At 39.6% G+C, this 24,092-nt stretch overlaps 2 protein-coding genes across 2 annotated transcripts in view; one reads left to right on the top strand and one right to left on the bottom strand.

Moving 5' to 3' along the window:
- ccnh (cyclin H) overlaps positions 1-1,274 on the top strand; it is a 5,662-nt gene extending 4,388 nt beyond the window's left edge. Inside the window, exon 10 of the mRNA XM_079222847.1 lies at positions 55-1,274. Within this exon, the coding sequence (XP_079078973.1) occupies positions 55-81 (27 nt within the window). The 3' untranslated portion in view covers positions 82-1,274. The remainder of the gene's footprint in view (positions 1-54) is intronic.
- LOC306740615 (ras GTPase-activating protein 1-like) overlaps positions 1-24,092 on the bottom strand; it is a gene marked incomplete at both ends in the record, with an annotated part of 24,606 nt that extends 514 nt beyond the window's left edge. The window contains 25 exons of the mRNA XM_079222846.1: positions 1,303-1,382; positions 1,480-1,614; positions 1,696-1,773; positions 1,913-2,001; positions 2,094-2,161; positions 2,317-2,403; positions 2,544-2,659; positions 3,043-3,185; positions 3,491-3,650; positions 3,739-3,911; positions 4,040-4,116; positions 4,268-4,425; positions 5,099-5,179; positions 5,549-5,636; positions 5,798-5,954; positions 6,092-6,215; positions 6,586-6,664; positions 6,868-7,018; positions 7,184-7,236; positions 7,577-7,608; positions 7,822-7,939; positions 8,639-8,709; positions 9,888-10,023; positions 12,301-12,453; positions 23,548-24,092. Coding sequence (XP_079078972.1) covers positions 1,303-1,382; positions 1,480-1,614; positions 1,696-1,773; positions 1,913-2,001; positions 2,094-2,161; positions 2,317-2,403; positions 2,544-2,659; positions 3,043-3,185; positions 3,491-3,650; positions 3,739-3,911; positions 4,040-4,116; positions 4,268-4,425; positions 5,099-5,179; positions 5,549-5,636; positions 5,798-5,954; positions 6,092-6,215; positions 6,586-6,664; positions 6,868-7,018; positions 7,184-7,236; positions 7,577-7,608; positions 7,822-7,939; positions 8,639-8,709; positions 9,888-10,023; positions 12,301-12,453; positions 23,548-24,092 — 3,152 coding nt within the window. The remainder of the gene's footprint in view (positions 1-1,302; positions 1,383-1,479; positions 1,615-1,695; positions 1,774-1,912; positions 2,002-2,093; positions 2,162-2,316; positions 2,404-2,543; positions 2,660-3,042; positions 3,186-3,490; positions 3,651-3,738; positions 3,912-4,039; positions 4,117-4,267; positions 4,426-5,098; positions 5,180-5,548; positions 5,637-5,797; positions 5,955-6,091; positions 6,216-6,585; positions 6,665-6,867; positions 7,019-7,183; positions 7,237-7,576; positions 7,609-7,821; positions 7,940-8,638; positions 8,710-9,887; positions 10,024-12,300; positions 12,454-23,547) is intronic.

The following is a 24,092-nucleotide window of genomic DNA, read 5'->3' as shown; positions in this document are numbered from 1 at the left end:
CTTAGTTAAGCTACATATTTTTACTTTTTTTTTGTTCTTCTTCCACCATTGCAGGAATGGACTGATGAAGACCTGGTGTGAGCATTTACCCCAAAATGGTTTGGTATTTGAAGATATTATTCTTGTATACCATCAGTTTATTCCAATATTAAACTGTCACGATTGCATGACCATGCCGTTACAGAAAATACAATGGAGAGTCAAAGACAGTTTGCATAAGTGTACATGTTATATTTACTTTTCTACAACATATTGAAGTCCTGGATTTGCTTTTGTTCTGCAGTCTGAATAAAGATTTTTCTACATTGTGTCTCGTTTCTGCAGATTAAACAGAATAGATTATTCTTTACGCGCAAACAAGACACATGATACTGTGTGCATAAGTTTCTCCACCTTTGTCAGGGTACAATGAATGACTCATAATCTACTTTACAAAAACTGTTTAATAAGTGCATGCATGTCTGATACAATCTGTATTATTCAAAAGATTTGCTGCTGTAAACACTTATTTTAATTGGTTTCACTGATTATGTGTCTTGTCTGGCATTGAGAAGTTTCAAAAAAGACCAAATAATCAAAATAGCTGATGCAATCTGAGGAAAAAAAAAAAATCAGCTCATCTCACTTATATACTCATGATTCCAGCAAGAGAATTTATTCTTAATATAAAATAACCATACTTTTCTAAAAAAAACTTTGTTTCAATCTAGAAAACAAAGAAAGAACAAATAGACAAATGCTAGTTTTAGCACTTTGTGGATACTGTCACAACCTTAAAATAAATCAGTCAATTACAGTATAAAAAGCTTTATCGCTCATAATCCAGTTACAAGAAAAGGGGACAGAACGAGCTTCTTCATGTCAGTTTCCTCATTGAGCAGGAAAGGGGTACACTTTGGCAACCTGTGCTATCAGAACACATACTGGGTACAAAGAAACTCTTACAATCTCAATATTTGGCCCTCATGATGAAGGGAATGAAATGTACCCAAGTCAGTATTCTGAACACAGTTTATGAGGGTAAACATTTCCCACAGTTTCCTGTCCATACAGCTGTTAGTCACTGGTGCAAGTTTTTGTTTGTTTTTAGGTACAGCGTCGGTTGTTGCATAGCTCTCTTGTGGTGAACGGGGACAAAATGTCATGTGGGTGGGGATGGGCGGGACGATTGGAGGAGGACATGATGGAGGGGTTGCCATGGTGATGAGGGTAGAGCATGCTAGGTCGCCTCTGCGCTGCACTCTGGTGGAGGAGACTTGACGGAAGGATGGGAAGATGAGGAGAGGAGGAGTGCAGTACTACCTGTTGCTGTTGGACATGGCATACTGAGTCTGCTTCTGTTGGAGGAGCTCTGTGATGGCCAGCAGCTTTTTCAACACGTGCTGCAAAAGGAAAACAGGAATTAGATAATGCTTCTGAAACGGGACAGCAGAAAATGTCCTATGCTTGCACAACTGTGCTTATCGTCAAGTCTCTGACCTGCTGTGCTCCCCTCTCGTTGCTTAGCGTCCGAAGCTCATCCGAGTGCGAGGCACAGAGCTCGTGCAGCGCGGCCAGGTCCCGGGACAGATCCGTCCTAAAGTGCTCTGTGGCTTCAGGGAGGTCAGGGACGTTCTACAAACACAGGGGACACTTTCCTAAGCTTGTGAAGTTCAGCCTGATTATTCGAACAAAAAGGCAAAGAACGTTACTCACCCCCAACTCATCCAGAAACATGATCATCCTGTGTTTGTTGTTTTTGATGAAAGGGTTCACACCCTCCATGTAGGGTTCCTGTTTCAGGATAGAGAAAACATTTGTAGAACTTGCATCAGACATAACAATCACCAATGAATATTGCTCCTCTGATGTACAGCCACTGTCAAAACAAGATGTATTCTGCAAGCTATTATTTCTAGTACATAATCCACACCTTAGCACCGAATTCAACCAGGTTGGCAAGGTTCTGGACAGACTTGGCCACCAGTGTGAGGGTCCTGCCTGCTGCTGTAGATGGAGGGTCTGCAAGAAGAGAGGAGAGTACAAAACACATATTGAAACATGTCACATGGCAAGCAGGTGGCTTTTTGCATGCTTTTTTAACAGATGCTCACCAGCAATGATGTTGAACAGTCTGGGGTTGAGGATTGCAGGACAGATCAGTCTTAGAAAGACAAAGCCACTGCAAGTAGAATAGAGGAAAGCATGTTAGACTGAGTAAGATAAAATAACATGCAAGTTGTAATAATAATGGACAGTTAACACAAAGAATATGTTGACAGTTTTTTTAACTTTCAAAACAAGTGGGTCCAACATTGAATATTTGTGCCCCTTTACCTTACGACCCGTGTCCTCATTGTGTTGTTAGTGGTCCATTTCTGTTGCACAGACTTCTGCAGACAGCCATAGATGAACCTCAATGTCCTGAACGTGTCATCAAAGAGAGAAATAAACAAATTATTTGGGTTTATTAGACCTTTGCGTTTCTCTTTGAAGCCAGTTTGAGTGATCTACCCACAGCACAGGACAAAACTGTGTGCGAGTACAGGTGGGTTTGTTCTTACGGTGGTAGAATCTCAGCAGCCATGAAGATCTTCTCCACTAGTTCCGACAGGATGTTGAGGAGATGAGCCAGGTTCAAGTTCACATCCTCATTCTTTTCCAGTTTGGAAGGGTTCAGCTTAAAAGCAAAGATGAGAGAGAGAAAGAAAAGGAGGGAGGTAAGAGAAACAACTGACAATGAATACATTAAAATTCACAGTGCATGACTGAATCATAATATAATCATCTTATTTGACGGTAACAAGCACTACATGTTGCACGTTGTGGGTAAATGTGGATCAGCTACTAGTAAATGCATTTGTGATATTTCTTATTCGTAACACAAGAGAAGTTGGGAAAACAATAAGTCATAGTTATTGCAACTAAGACTCACGCCTACGAGACCTCAGCCATGCCGATTCTGTGTGCCTGTATGTTTTGATTTGCATCTACATGCAGGGAAAAAACGCTTAGGAACTTGCATAGCTGTGCGTAAAAGCAAAACCCTTTGTAGGTCTTTACCTCGCAGGACTGTTTGCTCTCCATGATCTTGAGGATGGTGTCTTTGAGAGCGTGGTGGACAAATGGCGTGGCTGTGGCCTTCATGTACTGCTCCATCAGAGTGCTGGCCAGTGTGGTTGCTCTGAATAATGTTGTGGCTTCATCTGAGTAGTGCACAAGCAGAGAAACTTATGCAAGTGTATGTGCACAGGGTATTTCTAAGCCGACGTGACAAACAAACCAAACAGTAAAGCTGAACCCTGTAAAACACCAACACTGCTGATTGATGTGTTGCTACAGAGAAGCATTGAAGGTTTCAGCACTAATTTAAATAACATTTAAACATATACATTATCATTTTAGTCAACATGAATATATGTTGGGTTCCTGAAGTGAATTGTATGCAGATCCCTTAATGCAGCAATGCTATCCATTTGTTTTTGCATCATTGTTTTGTTGTTGTTCTTACCTTCCACGTTGATCTCTCTGTCGTTGAGGGTCCTGAGTAGAGGGGCTTCAGCCTTCTCGTGTCTGAAGATCCGCAGAAGGAGGCTTGCCAATAAGGTGCGGTCCTGACCACACACATTGGCCAGAGCGTAGATAACATGGAACTCTTTCTGCAAGATCATCTGCAGAGGACACGTGCCAATGATATCATTGTCATTTTAAGTGAATAACAGAAGCAGACAGTTAATGGACAAAATCAGTGGTTCAGACCTCTTTGAACTCGCTGTACTCCTCTTCGGGCATGATCTTCTCCATGGAGTAGCGGGCACGTACACGTAAAGAGCCCGGCTCGATGCCCTTGAGAGGCACGTGGGAGCTGAGAGGAAACCACTCATCAATCATCTGGCCCTTCTGCAGACGGTTCAGCTGGCAGCGCATGAACACTGAGAGGGAGAGAGATTGAGGCGTGAAAGGGTGGGTGAGTGTCAGTTGTGAAATTAAACTAAAGGGGATGAGGTGAATGCCGAAACTCATAGTAATTACATTTGTTTAAAACAAATAATGTCCTTACAAATGTCACTTTCTTTGCTCTTTTTTGTTTTGTTGCTCAGGCTGATTTCAAATCTGTTGATTTCACTCGACAGATCACTGAAACAACAGATACATACATTTTATTATTCTGGAAATAAATAGAGAATATTGTATTTATTCTTCAGCAAGATGGGTTGCTGGAAATGTGAAGAGGGATAAAGAGCAGTGGAAGAATCCAAGGAAGGAAAATATGCAATGACAGACTCACTCAAAGATGAACTCTTCTGTGAAGACGGGGTTCTGCCCCTCCCGAGGGTGAGTTTTAGCCACCTGGACGCTGTTCAGGTAGATGTTACAGTAGGGGCTGTTAAAATATTTCACTGGCAGTTTGTGGGCCTCCTCCACATACAGCACCAGGCTGCTCACCTGAGAGGAGAACATGTTTTAAACGTCAGGGCATGAAACACACATTTGCATAACACAACATATAGATAAATGGTTTGTAATGGTCCTCACTAAAATATATATAATACATTGAAAACAGTTAATGACCTGAACAGTGCTGACAATTTAAAAACACAAGAGCGAGAGTCTATTTTTAATCTGCACTTGCTGACTTCTACAGGATTTCCAGCCATTACCTGCCAATCCTGATGAGGCTGTCTGTCTCTAGACCCACAGAGAGAATACAATTTCTTTTTTTTTTAAACAAAATATATTGAAGGGCCTTTTAAAATAATAATTTAGGTTGAGCAAAGTGTGGGAATGGTGAAATTATGCAGTAACAAGATTGACTTGTCTTACAAAGGCAGTACAATGAAGCCAGGATAAAAGGCCACTTAGTCTTTTCCTGTGTTGGTTTTATTAAAGAATCCACTGATTAAGATATTAAAATTGGGAGCTTACAAGCATATTAAAGTCTTTCTGTGTGACTGTGTTGTGCTCACATTAGATTAATTCTGAACTTCAAATTTAAAGTATTCATTGCTTCTGAGCTTTTACTAGAATGATAAATACCATTTTACTGGCTTGTTAGATTTGATCATCTACTGTTACTACTTTGTCTTCATGAACACACACTGGTTAATGGAATATGTACCTGTCGAAGCCTTTTGTTGGAAGTCGGCTGAGTGGTTTTTCTTAAGTTACTGCAAAAATTGTGAAGGCATTTCATCCAATCCTGCAAAAACAGAACACTGTCAGAACATTTATAAATCATCATGAGCTCTGTCTCTGGAAGAACTCACAACACTGTAAACTCTTCACAGTTTGTTCTTATTTGTTTCATTGAAAATAAAAGGAATGGTTCTTTGTCACATACAGAGGTTGATTACCACTGTACCAAGCTATCCAGTGGTCCTCTGTATCTGATGAAGAACCAATTCAGGCTCAAAATGCATTTTCTTTTTCTAAATAACAGGAGCAGTAGCTAGCACTAAGTCATTTTCGAGACAGAGCACACACTTATAGTATTTGACTCAGCATTAAAACAGATGTACACTGCTCCTACCCTGTTTGAGACAGTTATCAGTGCTAACCCTCGTATTACCTGTGCATGCTCTGGAGACTCCCCTGCAAAGTAGAATATGTACTGTTCCTCACTAAAGTGCTGTACAACAATCTGGAAACAGTGTGGCCTGAAAAATAGAGAAAAGAGAAGATTATGAATTGCTTTGTACAATATGATACATCATTTGAAAGAAATTACTTTCTTGGCAGCTGATTATTCAGAGCTGAGGGACAGTGCTTCCTGCCAACTTTACTGAATTACACCAAGAGCAATATTTGAACATCTCACCTGCCAAAAAGACTGTCATGCACACCATACACGGAGCACACACTTAGGTCGATCAGCCCTTTAGGTTTGGTGGCTCTCTTTTCGCTCTCAAAGTAGATGAGCTGGGCATCGTTACCTTCCAGGATAAAGTAAAGGTTCTTCCATCTTTTGCCTTTTCCTGAAAGTGACAGAAATCATTAAAAGTTAATAATTATTAACGGTAGATCCTGACTGACGTGACCACAAGGCAAGATGGGGATGATATTACAAGGGGCTACTGAAAGCCCTGCTATACAAGACAGATGTCACACATACCTTTGTTGAACTGAATGTAGCCTTTCTTGACAATGTTTTTGTAGAAAGCGTCTTTTGTTTTTCGTCTGATAGTGTTATAAATTTCTCTCCCATCCACTGTGTCAGTAAGAACTTGTTCTTGGTGCTACGGTAAATACAAAGACAGATCAAGCCATCACACAACCCAATCAATTCAAAAGGCTAGCTTACATAACAATGCTTAAATTAAGTGCTATAGCGGCTGCCCAAGAGAGATGTTCTAGATTTAGAGGAAAACAAACAGGAAAATGTCTGATGCAACATTTTCTCTTCAGAAAATACATTTACGGTTCAGTGACACTCAGGATTTACTCTTTTGCTTCCATCAGTATTTTGGATACTTTGCATGGCAATAAAAATGATAAATGTGAGCATTTATGTCTCATTAAAACCCTTTAATTGTCAAATGTCATTCCATTAGGTCAAAAATATAACATCAAACAGGCTGAATAATGCTAAAATACATGTGTAGCTACCTGCACTGAAACTGGCTCTTTCAGGTTGTAGCCCTCGACAATCTGCTCTTTCTTGTAATGGTCGACGATGTCATCGACACTGCCCGGTAGAGAGAGAGAGCAAACAAGATCCAGCACATCAGTTATTGCAAGTCAAAATGCACATGACAAGCTAGCTACAACTTCTAAAATGCTACAACGAGCATTTAATCTCCATTGGTAGTATATATTATGTTTTTATTATTATTATTATTATTATTATGTTGGAACAGCAGCTGGATGCAGGCACATTGCCAAACGTACCTGTTGTAGTACCTCCCCCCCATCATGAACTGATTGTTGGGAGTGGGGGAGATCTTAAACCTTTGGATGTTTTCATTGGTGCGAAAAAAGAGGGAGTAGTCCCCAGGTGTGTTGTCTGATGGTCGGACTAGAAAACTGCACACCTGGCCAACTACGAAATGAGAGGGGGCGAAAGAGAAAGGTTTTAGTGCGTGCTCAGCAATATATTTTGATAAATGGACTTTGATGTTCATAACTTATTTCTGACAAATTTAACACATTAAAGCAGCAAGTGATTAATAGCGCTCGCCTAAAGAAAGGCAAAGAGGAATGGTACCCGTCATCAGCAGGTTGTAGGCCTCCTGCTTGGTGATCTTTCCGTGATACCAGCTGTTCAGGAGATCAAATAAGAGCAACCGCAAAATGAGGTGGAGACAATACAAATTGCTAAATCAACAAAATGCAAACATATGGTAGAACCTGCTGCAACAACACCATCTCTACAAACAGAAATCTTAAATTACTGATACTGCTGTTGGGGACAGTCAGCCTTAAAGACTGAAGGACATGTTAGGTTAGGGTTAGGGATATCCTGTTGCCTAATAAGTGCAGCGTCACAGAGAATCTTATCTAATGAGAAACGTACGAGTGTTAACCTTTACATCCTGCTTTGAAATCTTCCAATTGATGAGATCACTAATAAAAGTGAGTTCAGTGTAACATAACTTACGCTTTTCCCTCATGTGGATCCTCTTCCCGTCCCTGAAAAAATATCAGAAACCAAAATCTGTCAAGACACCAACTCTAATGGACCAACGAGTGCAGTCTTTGTGACATCTATGGACTGATGTGCTGCAAATTCATAGATCTTTAACACTACCTTTGGTGCTATGCTAAGGCCATTTTGGTATGATATACATCTTCATACATTCTTAAAACAATAGATATAGCCTTAACATCTTGTGCTGTACTTACCACCTCCTCCACCAGATCCTCCACAATAAGGCCCTGCTCCTCTGTGCGAACATTGGTCACCCACATCCAGCCATCATCCAGTTCATTGTGAACAATAAACATGTCCCCTTTCAGGAAGCTGAAGATCAGAAATGTCAAAATGGGAATTAGGAGAAAGTGATAACATTGTGACATTGAGCAGATTGTATGAATAAGGCAACAAAAAGAGTAAACACAGCCATCTCTCTATCACACTTTTGCTCTGTCAAGGCATTGTAATCTGGAGAATTTGAAATGAAAAAAAATTGTCTGCTGCCTGTTTGTAATACCAGAGCACTACCAGCAGGTGGAACCTCTGACGCATAACATTTAAGGCAATTGCATGTCGGTCTATTCCTTTAAGCCAGAGGCAGACTCATGGTTGAGGTTGACTTCAGACAGATGTTTATCAGATTTAGGAAATCAGGAATCGCTGGGATCGTCACTAAGTGTGCCTACTGTAGCTTTATGACAGGGGCAAGACGGTTTTTCAATAATGTTAAGTGTAAATAACAATTTAGATGATGTGCTTTCCAGACTGTTGTGAGGGGAAGAGCAGGCCTATGCCATCCCTAAAACAAAAGGAATCCAAGTCATAGCAGGCTGCTATTTGGGAGCAATACAATCAAATACGATATTTTTAAGCTTATGGCATCATCAGGGATTGTCTGCGTCTCAAACATTGTAGCTCATATTTCTGAGAGTACTTTTAAGCGACTAAATGGATATTTGAAAATGTTAGACAACATGTATAACACAAGGGAACTATTTTTCTGAATAGTTACGCACAGAACCTTACCTGATCTCATCAGTATCTGGCACTTTGGTGTATGGAAGTATGGCCCTGACTCTCCTCCTGTCTTCTACAGGCTGTGGAAACATGCACATATAAGAATAAAGATCTCATTTTTAGCCTTGACCTTCAAAACCGACATCCATGTTAAATCCCCCAATTACTCCACAAAATCAAGTATTCTACTAAAATCCCCTCTGGGAGATATCACACTCCACTAAAAAAAGGAAATTAGCATTAGCTTTCCCTTAAATAGTTCTGAATACTGCCTAAAAGAAAAAGAAAACAGGAAGATGTGAGAAAAATATTTCCTTGTAAATTTAGCACATGGCTGGTTAAAGGAATCAAGGCTGACTTTAAGTTACCACAAAGAGATAAATATCTTCCACTCATCTTTCAGCCCTCAATCTTTTCAACCCTCAAACATCCCCTCAACACCTTCAAGTACTTTTACTGGACAACATTTCATGTGATTACATTTATTTTTTTGCATACTTTAGGGTTGATGGTCACAGTTTTTGCATGCATTTGGCATATTTTTTAAGTTTTATATTTAATTTTTCTCTGTAGAAAGTTTGTTCCTATTCCATTCCAAACAGCATAGGAGACTAATTCACTCAGTCAGCGCGATCCATTGCTGAAAACAAGCTGCCAAAATGAGAGACATTTGTGGACCACATTTAATGACCCATAATCTAGTAAAACTTTGATTTGTAAGTGTTCATTTCTTAAAGTAAATTTGATGAGAGAGAGAGGGAAAGAACTGCAACCTTGGAACTAAGTTTGAAAAATAAAATGGTTATGTTTTTTCACAAAATGTGCCTTTTTGAGTATATAGAGGAAGATTATATCGGAAGATCTCAAGTATCAAGACCAACCTTTTATTATTAAAGAGTAATATAATACCCATATGTTCTGTAACTAAGCAAGCAATCATCTTCTTGTTTACATCGGCAAACACATGCCCAGTGTACGTAATGTGATATTCGTTTTCAGGCATGCAAGCATGGACGGAAATCATTTCTAAAACAATGCTGAAAAACCCAAATCTCATACAATTAACCAACTGGGTGTACCTCATTATGTAGACAAGGTGTATTTTGCAATATTAATTTTGAGAAATAACCACAAGAGGGAAAAACAACTAACATCAAGTAATGTCATGTAACATTTTCAAATATAGTGGAATTGACCGTTAACATATTAGTTAGTATTAGAATATACCGTATACTCCCAGGCATGGAGTCAGTCTTACCTCAGGGGGCGCCACTGGCGATAGCAGTTTCTCTCCTTTTAGCAGGCAAGACACATAGCTGTAGTAACCAATCAGGTCTGATAGAGAAGAGAACCGCCGACCACCAATGTAATAGTCCCCACACATGGCAATTATCCTGTTGAGAGAAAACACAACAATTATAAAAAGGAAGCACAGTTGTTTGTAAATACAGGCAGGAAAGAACATAGAAAATGTTCTATCCATCTGGACTGGCTGCATCAACATTGTTTTTCATCAAGGCTCCTATACCACTGACGAAACATATCGCATATAAACTAAGATATAACATCAAACTAAGCAGCTGTACCACAATCATGCCAGAAAATATTAAATATGTATCGGAAAAGGACTTCAGTGAGAAAAATAGGCTGTCCTGTTGAATCCATCTATCATAACCAGGAAATTTGTAATTTGTGAGTGAAAATCAGTGAATGATTACAATGGTATGATAAAAGTATTGCTCCAAACCATATCCCATTTCAGAGCCAATACTCCTAAATCTCTGTTCATCAATTGAGTGGATCTTTGATTGATGGTTTTTACAAATGCACTTGTGCGATTACTCATTTGCTTTGTGCACAATCTAAGGACTTCAACCATTTGAAGTGTAGGTGTCACACAATTAACCTTATGTTCATAATTCCCTGACAAAAGGGCTTCCTTTTTCCAGCATCAATGACATCATGTCTCCACACTAAATCGACGCGAGTGAAATAGATGATGTCATTGTTACTTAATTAGAGAAGTGCATTTTCTGGAGGAAATGTCTACGATTTTTCAGAGCACAAACCTTTTTGCTTCTAAAGTGCAAAATTAATACCAACCGGTCAAACAGGAACCGTAGAGTAGTAGCAGGAAATACTTTAACATTTTATGAAATTACAGTTTAGCCCAAAACAGTCGAATGGAATAGACAGATATGTGCCAATAAAGGACTTTTATCACATGGCCACTTTAAGTCTTACTGTTGGTATTAAACCCACTCGACAGAATGCTGAAACCTTGGTGTAAACCACAAATTTTATTCTCAGCAGCATGCTTAGTGATCTAAAATAAATGTTTCCACTTCATCACACGGCAACTTCAAGTAAACCACTTAAAAAAAAAAGGCTACAAATTATAAATAATAAATAAGTAGAGGACGTCACATTGTTGGCTCTTGATCGGAAGACTATATTTTTCCCTTTTACGTACGAGCTGCAGCGTAAATGTATCCTTATACTGACAATGGCTTCATCCACACTAATATGTTAAAAACAAAAAGGATATCCGTCCACTCAGGCATCATTTTCAAACTGATTTCTGTTCATACGAGAACGACTATACATACGAGAATGACTATACGTGTACACTGGGCACCAGGTAAACAGGAAAATATAATACGAGTATTATAGTACTCTTTAATAATAAAAGGTCACGCTTGATACTTAAGATCATTCTTTTAAATACTCAGACAAATGCCCGTAGTGCTGATAATGCCGCTTCGTTTTGGTGTTCTAAAACTCCAGAGTAGTGTAGACGCTCAGTATAAACGTAGCAATAAATATGCGTGGAAACGTAGTAGTGTGGATGTAGCCTATAACATATCTATTGAAAAGGAGGATAATTTGTAATGCCGATTCTATTTTATTTTATTGACTACAAGGTTGTTAAATACCCCCAAGGTATTGTTGCTAGACAAGTGTGCTTCTTCACTCAACTTCTCCATTTTTTACTTCACGCCCACTCACAGACAGAAGTCTTCTGCGACGCACGCACACAGTTTATTTAATAAGGGGACAGTGCACATTAATAAAAAAACATTTCTGTTAAATGTGCCAAAGTTAGCCAAGAGGCTATTTTCCATCTGTAGTCCCATCTCTCTGCCCTTTTGGTTAGCATGTAATAAATAACTTCTGTACTTCCCCTATCCTTATCTTCTACTTGAGGGTAGCATGCTGCCGGCTTATTATGACATGCCACATTATGTTATAATTCACCTACTAAAAGGGCTCTATAGAGAATAGAAATACAACAGTTGTCAGACCAAACTATTCTAACTACTCCAAACACAAAGCTCTCAGTTGTAGGATATACTATCTCCTATAATTTGTATGGTAAACACAGATGACACCTCGAGGATCCTTACATTATCCTTTTCGTTTCCCAGAAAATTATAGCAGCAATGGAAAGAAAATAGTTTATTGGACAAACACGTTGTCAGCATTGTGTCGGCCAAATCGGGTCAAATTATGTTACATCTCTGGAAAAATCAACTGCAAACAAGCCAATTAATTTGCAACGGGACCACCAACCAACTTCTTCACCAAACATAGAAACTTACTGTAGATTCAAACTAAGTATATCACTGAGGTTAAAGTTAGTGCTGCTAGTTGCATGTACTCTGTCATACCTGAAATGGTTGACCACATTGGTCACACTGAGGAAAGACAAGACGAAGGAACCGGGCCGGCGGTCACTCTCCCTGATGAGGTAGCTGCCAGGGTTGCGGGCCTGGCGCAGCCGCTCCTCAGCAATGGTTCGGTCTAGCTTGCCATGGTACCACCTGAGACAGAAAGACGAGAAGGAAATTATTAGAAGGGACGGCAGATAGATACTATAGAAACTATAGTGAGATGCAAATATGTTGAGCAAGGAAGTACATATTTCTGTTGAGAAGTGAGCACACCATAAATCCAATGACTTGATTGATCACATTTATGTAGAGCTGGGTAATATCCATATCATGCTGTACAAATATTTATTCCAATACACTACATGCAATTTCAATAAATGTTAAAATTCATCAGAATAAAATTAAAAGAAACCCTTTAAAACTAATACAAGAGTTGTGACAGTAAAATTGTTTTGAAAGGTCAACAGAATCCAGAAACCAAGTAAGGCATGTGAATTAATCAGAAAAATGTAGCCCAATACATACTTTCCTGAAAAAAAACAGAGGACGCATATCTTTCTAATAATATAAAACACAAATATTTTGAGTTCTTCACAGTCCAGTTTCAAGAAATAAAAAATGTATAATTGCAATAACAAAATAAAATAGTTCAGAATCGCTAAACTAGAATCAGCACTTACAGGTTATCTGATGTCTTAGACATCACAATATACATACATTTCCACTTGAACCTTGAAACTCCAAACAGTTCTGTAAACTGACTTGACTAAAAGTTAAAGGACCAATAAAAAAATACTTAAAGAAAATGAAATCAATATTAGATATGAAGCTCTGATAAATTTGTACGACCTACTTTCATGAGTAAACCCCAGACAGAATCAGCAGGTCATGCATTCTTTAATAAATGGAAATCCAAAAGCTTTTACTTTTTAGTTTCCAGCACACCATTGCTCCTTTATGAATTAAACAAAAGCCTGAGGAACAACACTGGTTAACATTTTAGCAGGTGAGGCTGAACTTGACAGGGCCTCGCCAGCGAGGGTAAAAGATTAACACGCATTTACAAATTTAGGCCACTGGTGCCTATCGAACTGGAAAAAAACATCCAGTGGTTAGAAGATGAATTAGGTGTTGCAGTAGCTTTTTCACAGGAGACCTAAAGGACTCCCATCTGGTTTAGGTGAGTAAAGGTCCCTTCTTGTAAAGGAAACTTGGTGAAGTCTGCTATCATGGAGTCGCTGGAGAAGATTTGCTGAAGAGGGGGAAGAGTTAAGTGTCTGTGAAGGTGCTGTAGGGGGATTTGGGTGATAAGAGTATTGAAGAGGGTGGTTGAGAGCAGTTGGCAGGTAGGACAAAGACCGTACAGGACTAGAAAAGATGGAAACACTGACGGAGAATTGAACAGTGAAATTGAAAAGGAAGATGAGTGCAAACCAAACAAGCTAGGTTCATTACAGCATAATGATATTTAAGTAGTCCATGCCCCCATTGAAACAGACTGTAGATGACCCATTATACCCTGCATAGAATTACATTAAAAGCAAATACAAGATATTTGGGATACTAACTTCAACTGCTATTAATCCTGAACCAGGCCAGTAGATGAATAAGTGAATCGTTCGGCCAGATAGACTACTGCTGCTGTGGGGTTAAGCTTTTTTTTAAGCATATTTTGGGCTGTTTAAAGTTGCAGGTGAAAATTGAAATAGTCATTTACAATGAAACAAAAAAGCTATCCGTTGAGAAGGCGGACCTCTGTACACTGTTGCCTACGATACTTTACTGTTATAGCTACTGCTTTGGGCAGTCCTGCAGCAATTAACAGCTTGTTAGCATCCTTTTTAATTACTGAATCCCGCTCGCACTATATGCCTCAAAAATACAGGGACCTATTTGTCATTTATTGGGTTGTTGAATCAAGCAGGTGTGTTAACTGCAAAAGACAATCTTCTCAGGTGTGCTTTAATTCAGTATTGATTATCCGTATTCAGTACAAACTAACTTTCCACTGGTTTACATGCTGGACGAAGCTCGCCTTGTTGTATTTTTGTTTGTTTAACAAAATATTGTATGAGCCTTACTCCATGTTTTCGGTGTTGTCAAAGCAACCTCAGACACGTATACTTGTTGTTGTGCAGTGCATTGAGGTCAACTGCGTCATTTACATGTATCCCACGTATAACACAGACACCTCTAATGTCCTAGTGTCGGAACCTTCAGACCTGAACCTTTCTTTTTTTTGTGCACTTTACATCACACCTATACATTTGGAAAACGCTACTTACTTCAAGTTTACTGCAGTTTTTATATATATATATATATATATGAGCTATAATACTAAATTCTTAAATTACACTTTCCATGATGGGATGTGAAGAGTAGGCAGGAAGGGTGTTACGACAGGCTATTATGAGCATAAGCCATGAAAGTGGTGATAGGGCACAGTGCTACTATCAGCTTGAGGAATGCCCAGTCATGTCAGTACATGAACAGCGAGCAGCACAGTGACGTCCTGGTTCTCTCCTCTGAGGACGCTCAGCTCAGGGTGATAAGGCATTCATCTCTTTGCAACCAGTGTACTGAAACAAATTGATAGATCTTAATGCATGCAATTGAGGCAACTCGCATGCATGGTAAGTTATTGTGTTTTCCATACTAACCAAGTCACAAATATCTTTTAATGGCACCACACCAAAATGGGTTTCAAAACTGCTGAGGCGAGTGATCAGGAGGAGTCACCGACAACCTTATCTTTCACTTAGACGCTCACATCCTGAACCTAACTTTCACACAAGACACCCATTTAGTCACTTCATTAGGAGACAAGCGCCATAGGCAATGCTTTCTGCTGTTCCTGTGGGCAAAGTAGTTTGTATGTTAACTTGTCTGCATAATTGTGTCACGCTGTCAAGAACAATATTACTTTGCGCTGCTGAAATTGAACATGTCCAAGCCTATTGCGCTTGGGCAAGACATCAACATATAGGGCTTAGGCTGCAGCAAGCATTGCAGCATGATGTATTGTGTATACAATCCGTCTGGCTACATTTTAAGGCCGAATGACTTAAAACATTTTCATCAGAAGAGCTCTGATGGGAGTTATTTAAGTTAAAGAATCAAACTACAAGGTCTTAAAAAAATTGCTCAAACTAACCAAATTACATATTTTTCAGAAAGAGAAGCACTATTCCCACATTTATAAAGTAAATACTTTAATAGAATAAGTATGTATTTTTGTAATTCTACAATTACGTAATCAGTTTGTTTTATCTTAGAAATAGAATACAACACAACTCGTCTAATTTGTGATATAACTGGAGAAGAAAAATATGTGAGAGCACATCATGCGTGTATGTCATTTATGTTTTAAATGAAGAGGAAACAATTAATGTATGACACAGACAAAACAGTTATTTGTATACAGCAATATAAATAAACTTGAGGCGAAACAGCATTAGCTGTTCACATTGCTTGGGTCATTGATGTGCATCAAACTCATGATATGGGTGTTTAGACTGTAAAACTACCTGCTGAAGTAGTATGTACACTACCCATAGGAGGAATTACGCAATGACCTATGAATGAGACAATTACTGACAATAACATGAATAGAAATATAATTTAAAAAAGAAATCAATTCTCTGGGGCCAAGTGTGTCATCGCAGGGTGGAATCATTGCCAAAAATAGTACACGCGTTTAAGCAATGACAAGCTACGGTTGAAAAAGGACACCAAGTCCTCTGAAACTTTCATGCTCAAAATGACAATGCATCATAGTCTACTGACCAAAAGCATTCAAGCATGACAACTTTAAACATAGTAATGATACTCAGAGTATGTAGGGAAAAACTTCATAATTTAATAAGCATTGTGATTTTTGTTTTTTTTAATTACTATGAATACCAACGTTAAGATTTCAGGTGAACAAAGAGTCTACTATTTGTACCCACCTACTTTATGTTCAGCTTTACTGTTACCACATGCTAGAAAAATCAAATTTCTGTTTGCTGGAGCCAAGTCTCTCGGGGCAACAAGACTAAAAGGACAGATTGCTGTGAGTCTGTGACTTGAGTGAGTTGGACCTTGTATCTCTGTCAGTCTGTCTGTCTGTCTCTCATTAAGCTCTTTTATGAACTCTTTCGCTTCCGCTCATGTCTCTTCTCTTCATCTTCTTCTGTCTCAATAGATGCAGCTGTACTCAAACATCTCCACAGACGTACTGTCAGCCCTTATCAGTATCAAAATGAAGGAAACATTGCATTACAGTACATTAGCAATGCAGCTCAGTGGAGCTGCTGGCTTTATAAAAAGGGGGTATCGAGAGCAACATGTTTTCTACACAAAATTGTTATGCCATGTAAATTGTAAACGGAACCACTATATTCAATTAGTCTCACCTATTACCATGTAGTTACACAGGTAATTTGAACTTTCCTGACTCCCATCTGTCAGATCTAGGAACTATATTCTTAAACCAATAAGGCACATTATGTCATTATCAGTGTTTGACACAAAAAATGTCCATCATAGATTTCCTGTGATATTACAACTAAAATGTTGGATGTTCACAGTAAGCTCAAATATTTCACAATGCATAAATCCTTTGCATAATATTAAATTAATAAACTACACACAACCCTTCAGATTTCCACTTTTAAATAACAGTATAATAAAATACAATAAAATTGGAATCTAAAAGAAAAAAAGCTTGATAAGCAAGAGTTGTCCTGCCCGCCCATTGTTAGGGAGGCAAGGCTGGAGTTGCGGGGTGATTCGATGCCCCACTTACGCCGAGTTTGCCCTCTGCTGCATCTCCCTCCTGTGGTCTCACAACGTGCACCCACTCCACTGATGTTGCGGCTGGCCAGGCAAAAACTGTAAGCTCCAACGTGTAAAGCAGAGCAAAGGTAGCTCTAAATCCGTACAAGGCATGATGATGGGACCCTGCTGCCGCACGGATACAGTCATCTCCCGTCACTAGTGTCAGTTAGCAACATCCTTGGGAGGTAAGATGAACAAGAGGACAGAGAGATGCATTTAGTCTAATAATAAATGATTTGAGGATAATTGGAAGACCATGTCTGGTTCCGTTATCCTTTAGATTCTACCTCTGATGAAATGTATCTTTTAGAAACTGAGGCAAACTAGTCCTGTTGTCTTTGCTCCAACTTAATCCTGCTCTGACGTTCTCTTTCTCTTACCCTCCCCTCTTTCTCTCTCTCATAAAGGCACGCATCATGAGCATGCTGCCGATTGGTTTTTGAAGCAGTGGGACAGCAAGAGTAGGGAGTGGCATCTTACAGCATGAATACACACTCATGTGCTGCCTATGATCACTCAAATACACAGATGTGTACCAGTGGAAACAAATCACACAACCTTCCTACCTTGACTGAACTTAGAGAGCGCTTTATATACACCTGGCTTCAACTATGCTGAAAGATTAAACGCACGTTGGCATGATCCTCGCTCACCCTTAAACTTCCAAAATGGTTTCAACTCCACACCAAGCATTCTGTCAATGAATGAAAGCCAGAGCTTTTCATGTAAACACAGTATGGGTGTATGTATTAACCAACCAGCTAAACAACTATTATGTAAATTGTGACCCCTTAAATATTTACTCATTTGTGGGCTCAAGTTTCCACATTCACTGTCATCTATTTTTTAATTTGCTTTTTCAACTTTTTTTTTTTTTTTGCTTTTTGACTGTTTTAATGTTTTCTTAACTGTTTTTAAATGTGCATTATGTTTTGATGCTTTTAATGGTTTTATGTGAAGCACTTTGAATCGCCTTGTTGTTGAAATGTGCTATACAAATACACTTGCCTTGCCTTGCCTTACCAAAAGTGTCCAGTTAAGAACACTTTCTTTCCTGCAGAATTGAAATATGCTTAAATATGTAGTTTGGTTCATTTAGTCTTGGACCAAAAAAATTAAGATACATTGTTGCATTTTAGTTCTGGTCCGGTTTCTGTTCACACTGTAGTTTTTATAAACAAACAAAGAGGAGTAAACAAAGTTATACAGACTGACAGATAATGCGATGATTGGATATTGTTGGTGATTGTCATCCTGCATTATCGGTGGGGGGCTTTTAATGTGTAAATCAATGCATATTATACCATCATTTTACTGTGATCCTTACGGATCCCTCTCACGGTTTGGTAGTCATGTGGACGTCAGATTAATTACGCAGCTTAACGTTAACCATCACATTGTAAAATACAGTTTTACAACATTTGGTCAAATAGGCAATGAGGGCATTTGCTTTCTGCAGTTGTTTGAAGGAGATGTTTTCACAACAACATAAATAGATATTAGAGATGAATTATTAAACTGTTTACACTAGCTCTAAGCAGTTTATATATAATGTAATATACAAATATAATCTATTATTTAAGTATAATTTTAATTGTGTGTTCTTATGAAGAAATAAAACACTTTAAATTACTATAATAAAGTAAAAGGACAACATTCAGAGCAGTTTGGGACGGTGGCAAAACAAAGAGTCAGCTGCTATGTTCAAACAACAAAAGGATCTGTGTCTGTCAATATGGATCATCAATGATGTGAAATTAGTATCAGTGGCAAGAAAAGCATGACCAGGAATTTATTTTGTTCTGATCCCATCCGTGACACAATCCGAACCATGAGCTTTACAATCCTTTGCACCATTATAAGCAGTATTTGTATTATTAGACTGAAAATGGACTGAATGTGAAGATGAATAATGGTAGCGACAGGACGGTACAAAATTCCCATTGCACGCTCCCAGATAAGTAGTACGAACGCAGAGTGCGAACATCGGGGAGTGCGCAGACACCTGGATGAGGCGGGGATCCGTGGGATAGCCATCACATGCTTTTTAATGGAGCTAATGAAATGACAAAGAACACAGACTCAAGCATGGCTGTTTTAACAGACCTATTAATCAAAGAAATACCCACGCTGACGAGCTCATACATGCCTTAAATGCAGATCAATAGGAGTGCTTCCTCAACAGATTTCTCATCAGCAGATGGATTTATTAGTGAGTGCGCTTTTGAAACCGTGCTAACATCACATAGCTGCTATCATAAAAAGGCATGTGCTTTGTCCGTTGGTTTTCACACAAACAAACTACACCAGAGGTCGCTTGGAAGCTTTCCGAGAACAACCGTAACAGACTTTTTTGGTTCAGTTGTTTGGGTCGCACCAGGGTTTGAGCGACAGCTTTTTCACCAGCCAAAACAAACCATACTCACCGGGAACACCAACCAGAGTTTGTTTTAAACTAACAAAACAGGTTTGATGTGAAAGCACCCTAAGCCATTACTTATTGTCAAATTGAATGTGGAGTAACTTAAACAAACATTGACGAGAAAGTGCATCTCAATTAAATGGAAATGCACAAGAATAGCTTTCAGTGATGTGGCTTCTCTTGAGTAAAAGTAACATTGGAATGAAAGGAAAACTCTATTATACTTGCTGTGCAGGAAGTTCTACCGGTTGTACTATGGTACTTAACATTGACCTGGCATTGGAACATTTTCTATGCAAAGAATCCAACGTATTATTCAGCGCACCCAAGTAATATGGAGTCATTAAAAAAAATCCTGGGTATTGTCAAACACAACTGAAACGTTTTTGAAGATCCTGTTAAGGCCACAATGAGTGGCTCAGAAGTCTTGAAAACAGGATGTATGAGAGAAAAGGCAGGGCAGTGTGGGTATTAGAAGGGCATGACAGGACGTTGCGTAACACATTGGAAATGCATGGAAACCATAGGCTTCGCTTTATCAATCCACAGTAAAGACTTTACAGAAGGAATGGTATTGTATTCAATGGGGTCTAGCAAAACAACCCTAAGCATGTGCATCCTTTGCTATAAGAGTTGCAAGACTGAGGGGCCAGTTGTGCAACAAGATGCAAACACAGTTCTACATACGCTTCAGTATGTAACTTTTTCAGCCAGGAGTTATGCAGTAATTTCAAAAATGTATAACAGGAAATTACAGGCTTAATACTAATTGATGGGCTCACCAGTCATCAAAACTGTGCAATGACTGATCCACTTCCATTAATAAGACCATGCTTTGTTATAAAAGTGCTGTAACATGTTGGCTAGTGGGAACAATCTCCACCAGGGAATATCCTTGTTAAGCTACGTGACATGATCCTTGTGCCATTTCAGAATTCCACTGTCTCTGCCTCCCTAAACAAAGGGCAATTAGGTAGTGTGGCTACTCAATTAACACTGCAGTTAGATGTTTCCACAGCCAAGTGCTAAACTCATTCACACAGCCAGTTCTTTAAATCAATCCTTTCTTTCCCATTTTTTCTCCTTCATCCTACCACAACAGCTCTTCAGGGAACCCGTTATAATTTAAAATCCTCACTAATCTGCGTGGAAACTCAAAATCAACAACTAATTTCCCAACGTTCTGTTTGTTTAAGCTCATGCACTGGGCCTTAGGTTTCTAATGGCAGCAGGAACGCACTCCGTTAGGGCCACCTGACATCTTCACTCTTGCCTCTTCATTAAACTATCCTCAGTGTGAAATGTGTATTGCATTGCTTCAGCCATTGTTTATGAATGAATGATTGTTGCACAGAGGTGTGAATGATTGTCACTGCTGTTTGTCTTTCTCTCGCTCTCAAACATGTTCACTCTAACGCGCTCTGCAAATGTGCCAAGTTTAGCTTTGTGCAAAAAATGTGCAACACACAGTGGGACCACTTCCAACGGTGTGGAAGTTTTCCACCATCACTCTTCCAACATGTACTTTGCAGGCTGCTAACATAACTCAAAGGAATACAAGATCAGTCTTGAAGCCATTACACAGATAGCTACGCAGCTGAAAGGACAGGGTGAAATTCAGAATCATTCAGGGTAGTCAGCTGTAAATGTAACTCCCATTACAGGCGCAATGAAAGAACAAGTTCAGCACAACAACAAAAGATGTCTGTATTAAACATAGATTGGATGTTTACAAAAATAATGTGACCCAAGATAGGTTTATTTTATGCCATATATTTGGGCATGAGATTCACTATATTGCCTGGTCAAAGCTATGAACTATGTCCATGACTATGACGCGTTTGCCTGAATCCCTGTATATTAGATTTGGCATCATCTGAAAAACAGCACCACTGGATGAGACAGTAAGCTTGCAGAGGGTCCACATATCAGCCCCGTCTATCACAGTGGATCAGTGACAAATCCTGAATGGAGGGACAGACCCTCGCCTTAACTGGGTCATCGTCACAGGGCGATGGCAGCACCTTACAACTCCTGTGTTCTTGAAAAGCCTCCACTGCCAGACAAAAGAATGTATGAAGGCTGTAAGCCTAGCTCTGCGGAGAGCCTGCCTGGCCTTGCTCATATTGCTAATGGCAGGTGTTCTCATGAGGCGCACACCACACATTAACTATACATATACATGCAGCAATTAACCTCAATGTGTTTTAACCAATTATTTGATCAAAGTAAACTAGTAAAAATTAAGCCAGAAAGAAAGAATACAGTAGTACATCATAAGAGTATGATAGTTTTGTCATTATCCTTTTACAGATCACCATCCTTCAAGGCCTCAATAGTATGAACACCATCATACACTTCACAACACATATCGGGAAATTGCAGACTAATAACTAGAAACCAAAAAAAGCGGTCCAGCTTTCCGGTGCATTCTTCACCACTACAAGCAATTCACCAAAAACCACAACCCCAATATAGAGGAAAAGCTTGTGTTGCGTATGGACCTTGCACAACTCGGTTGAGTAAAGCGCCTCAGAGGAGGCAAGAGTGAGAGAGTGAGTAGATGAATTTTGACTCCCACCACCATGTAAAGTTGTGTGTGTTAGTGGCCGTGGCAGATAAATATTTGACGACAAGACTCTCATTGTGAAACAAGGAGGACCAAAGAAAATCAATGCCATCCATGCACAGATGACAACTGTTCCACTGCCTCACTGGCAAACTTGCAAGTTGACAAACTGGAATTCAAGTGCAAACACATGAAGAAGTCTACCTTGGTAAAACAACTACTTCCACAGTAGTACTGTGTGTAAGACAATTCAATTGCTTTTCCATTTAGGGGTTCATTACCAATACAAGCAAGACTTGTGAAATATTCGCCTTCCTCTGTATTCTGACAGGGAGATAAAGGGTGGCTTCTAAAAGAAGCGCTGAATCCACACTCCAGGTCCAGTCACTTCCATATCTTACAGTTAGCGGGTCAGAAATGACAAAGCTCAGCAGTTCCCTAATGAGACTGAAACAAATGGTAGGGCCGCATTTAGGTTATTACAACACCAGCGCATTTTGACATGTGCTTTTGTGCATGCCTGATAAATTAATAAATATTCCTATAATTAGAGATGCAATTCTAAAATGCACTGTATATGATGCATTTACCATGCTGCAATCAAAAAGGTATCCTCTGTTTTAAGCTTGTTTCACACACATAAAAACAAAAAATATTCCTCATACATACTATCCAATAAGACCGACAACTGTACATTTTCTTCTCCAAGACCATCTCTATTTCCCAATGTAGCATGATAGAGCACAATAGTTTAATGAAAATAATCAGTAAATAATTAACAGTATTGTATTAATAAAGTTGACTGGGCAGAATGTGTGGCTCCCCAATAGATGTTGGTGTTCCCAGCACCTTGACCCAAGTGAACTCTGTACAGCTGTGAGCCGATCAGAGAGCAAGACTCAGGCAAAACAAAAAAAGGTTTTTGATACAACAGGAAAGGCACATTTGGTGTTGGTGCTTACCTAGATGACATGCATTTACCTCACTCAGAGTAAAGTAAGGCCTTGACACCTGCAACTCTTCATCAAACCAGTTCACTTCAGCTGCTTAAGGCTCATGATGTTATCGTAAAAAAATGCCCAAAATCATCAATAGTGTATGTGGTGTTGACTTCATGTTTAATGATTTGATACAACAAAAAATTGACTTAACTTTGACTGTTTACACAACGATGCAATGTATCATCAAATCGCACAGTCAACTCAATCGTAGTCATTTAGACAAAAAGCATTTAAAGTTTTAAACAAAACAAAAAAACTAAGCTGTGAGTAGCACAAGACACTACTACACCTGCAGGAGTCAATACTAAGTCAGACCTCACGTGTATGACAGCAGGAAGGAAGTGGACACAACAACAAGTACAGGCTGCTCGAAAATGTTGATTTGTAGGTATAAATGAACAATACCTGATGTTTACTGGTAGTGTACTTACTGGTTCGTAGGAGGTGCGGAAAGGGGGAACATCACCTCTTCTTCCTCGTATTCCGGTCCGTCCTGCATGTCGCTTTCATCAATAGTGCCACCGGGCACCCCACCACCTGGAGGGGGAGGAGGTGGTGGGGGCAGTGGGGGGAAGTCAGTGGGTCCATCCGGGCCTGTTGACGTGGGTGAAATCAGACTAGCTGGACCCTCCGAAGTGGGAGATAAGCTTATGCCGCCCACGGTCCCTGAACTTGTTCCTTGTAAAACTGAATGTACACCTCCTGCTCCGCCACTCCCTGTTGCGGAAAGCGCTGGTCCGGTCACATCCCCACTAGGCATGGGGTAGGTCCCACTCATGTCGGGAGGTGAGTCCGGCAAGGGGTTTGAGTTTTGCCGGATGGTTGGTGCTGGTCCTTGTCCCAAATCAGTGACTCGCACTCTGCTCGGCTTGGGATAGTAGGGAAAAGGGGCCGTCTCCGGGCCTCCGCCGCCTGCCACCCCTGTCCCTGTCGTGACCAAGCCCGTATCCTCACTGCTGACCTCCGTAGCCATCAT

Source organism: Taurulus bubalis (assembly GCF_910589615.1).
Source record: "Taurulus bubalis genome assembly, chromosome: 8".
NCBI classification, from domain to species: Eukaryota; Metazoa; Chordata; class Actinopteri; order Perciformes; family Cottidae; genus Taurulus; species Taurulus bubalis.
Note: the sequence above shows the minus strand (reverse complement) of the source record. Positions and strands in the feature narration are given on the sequence as shown.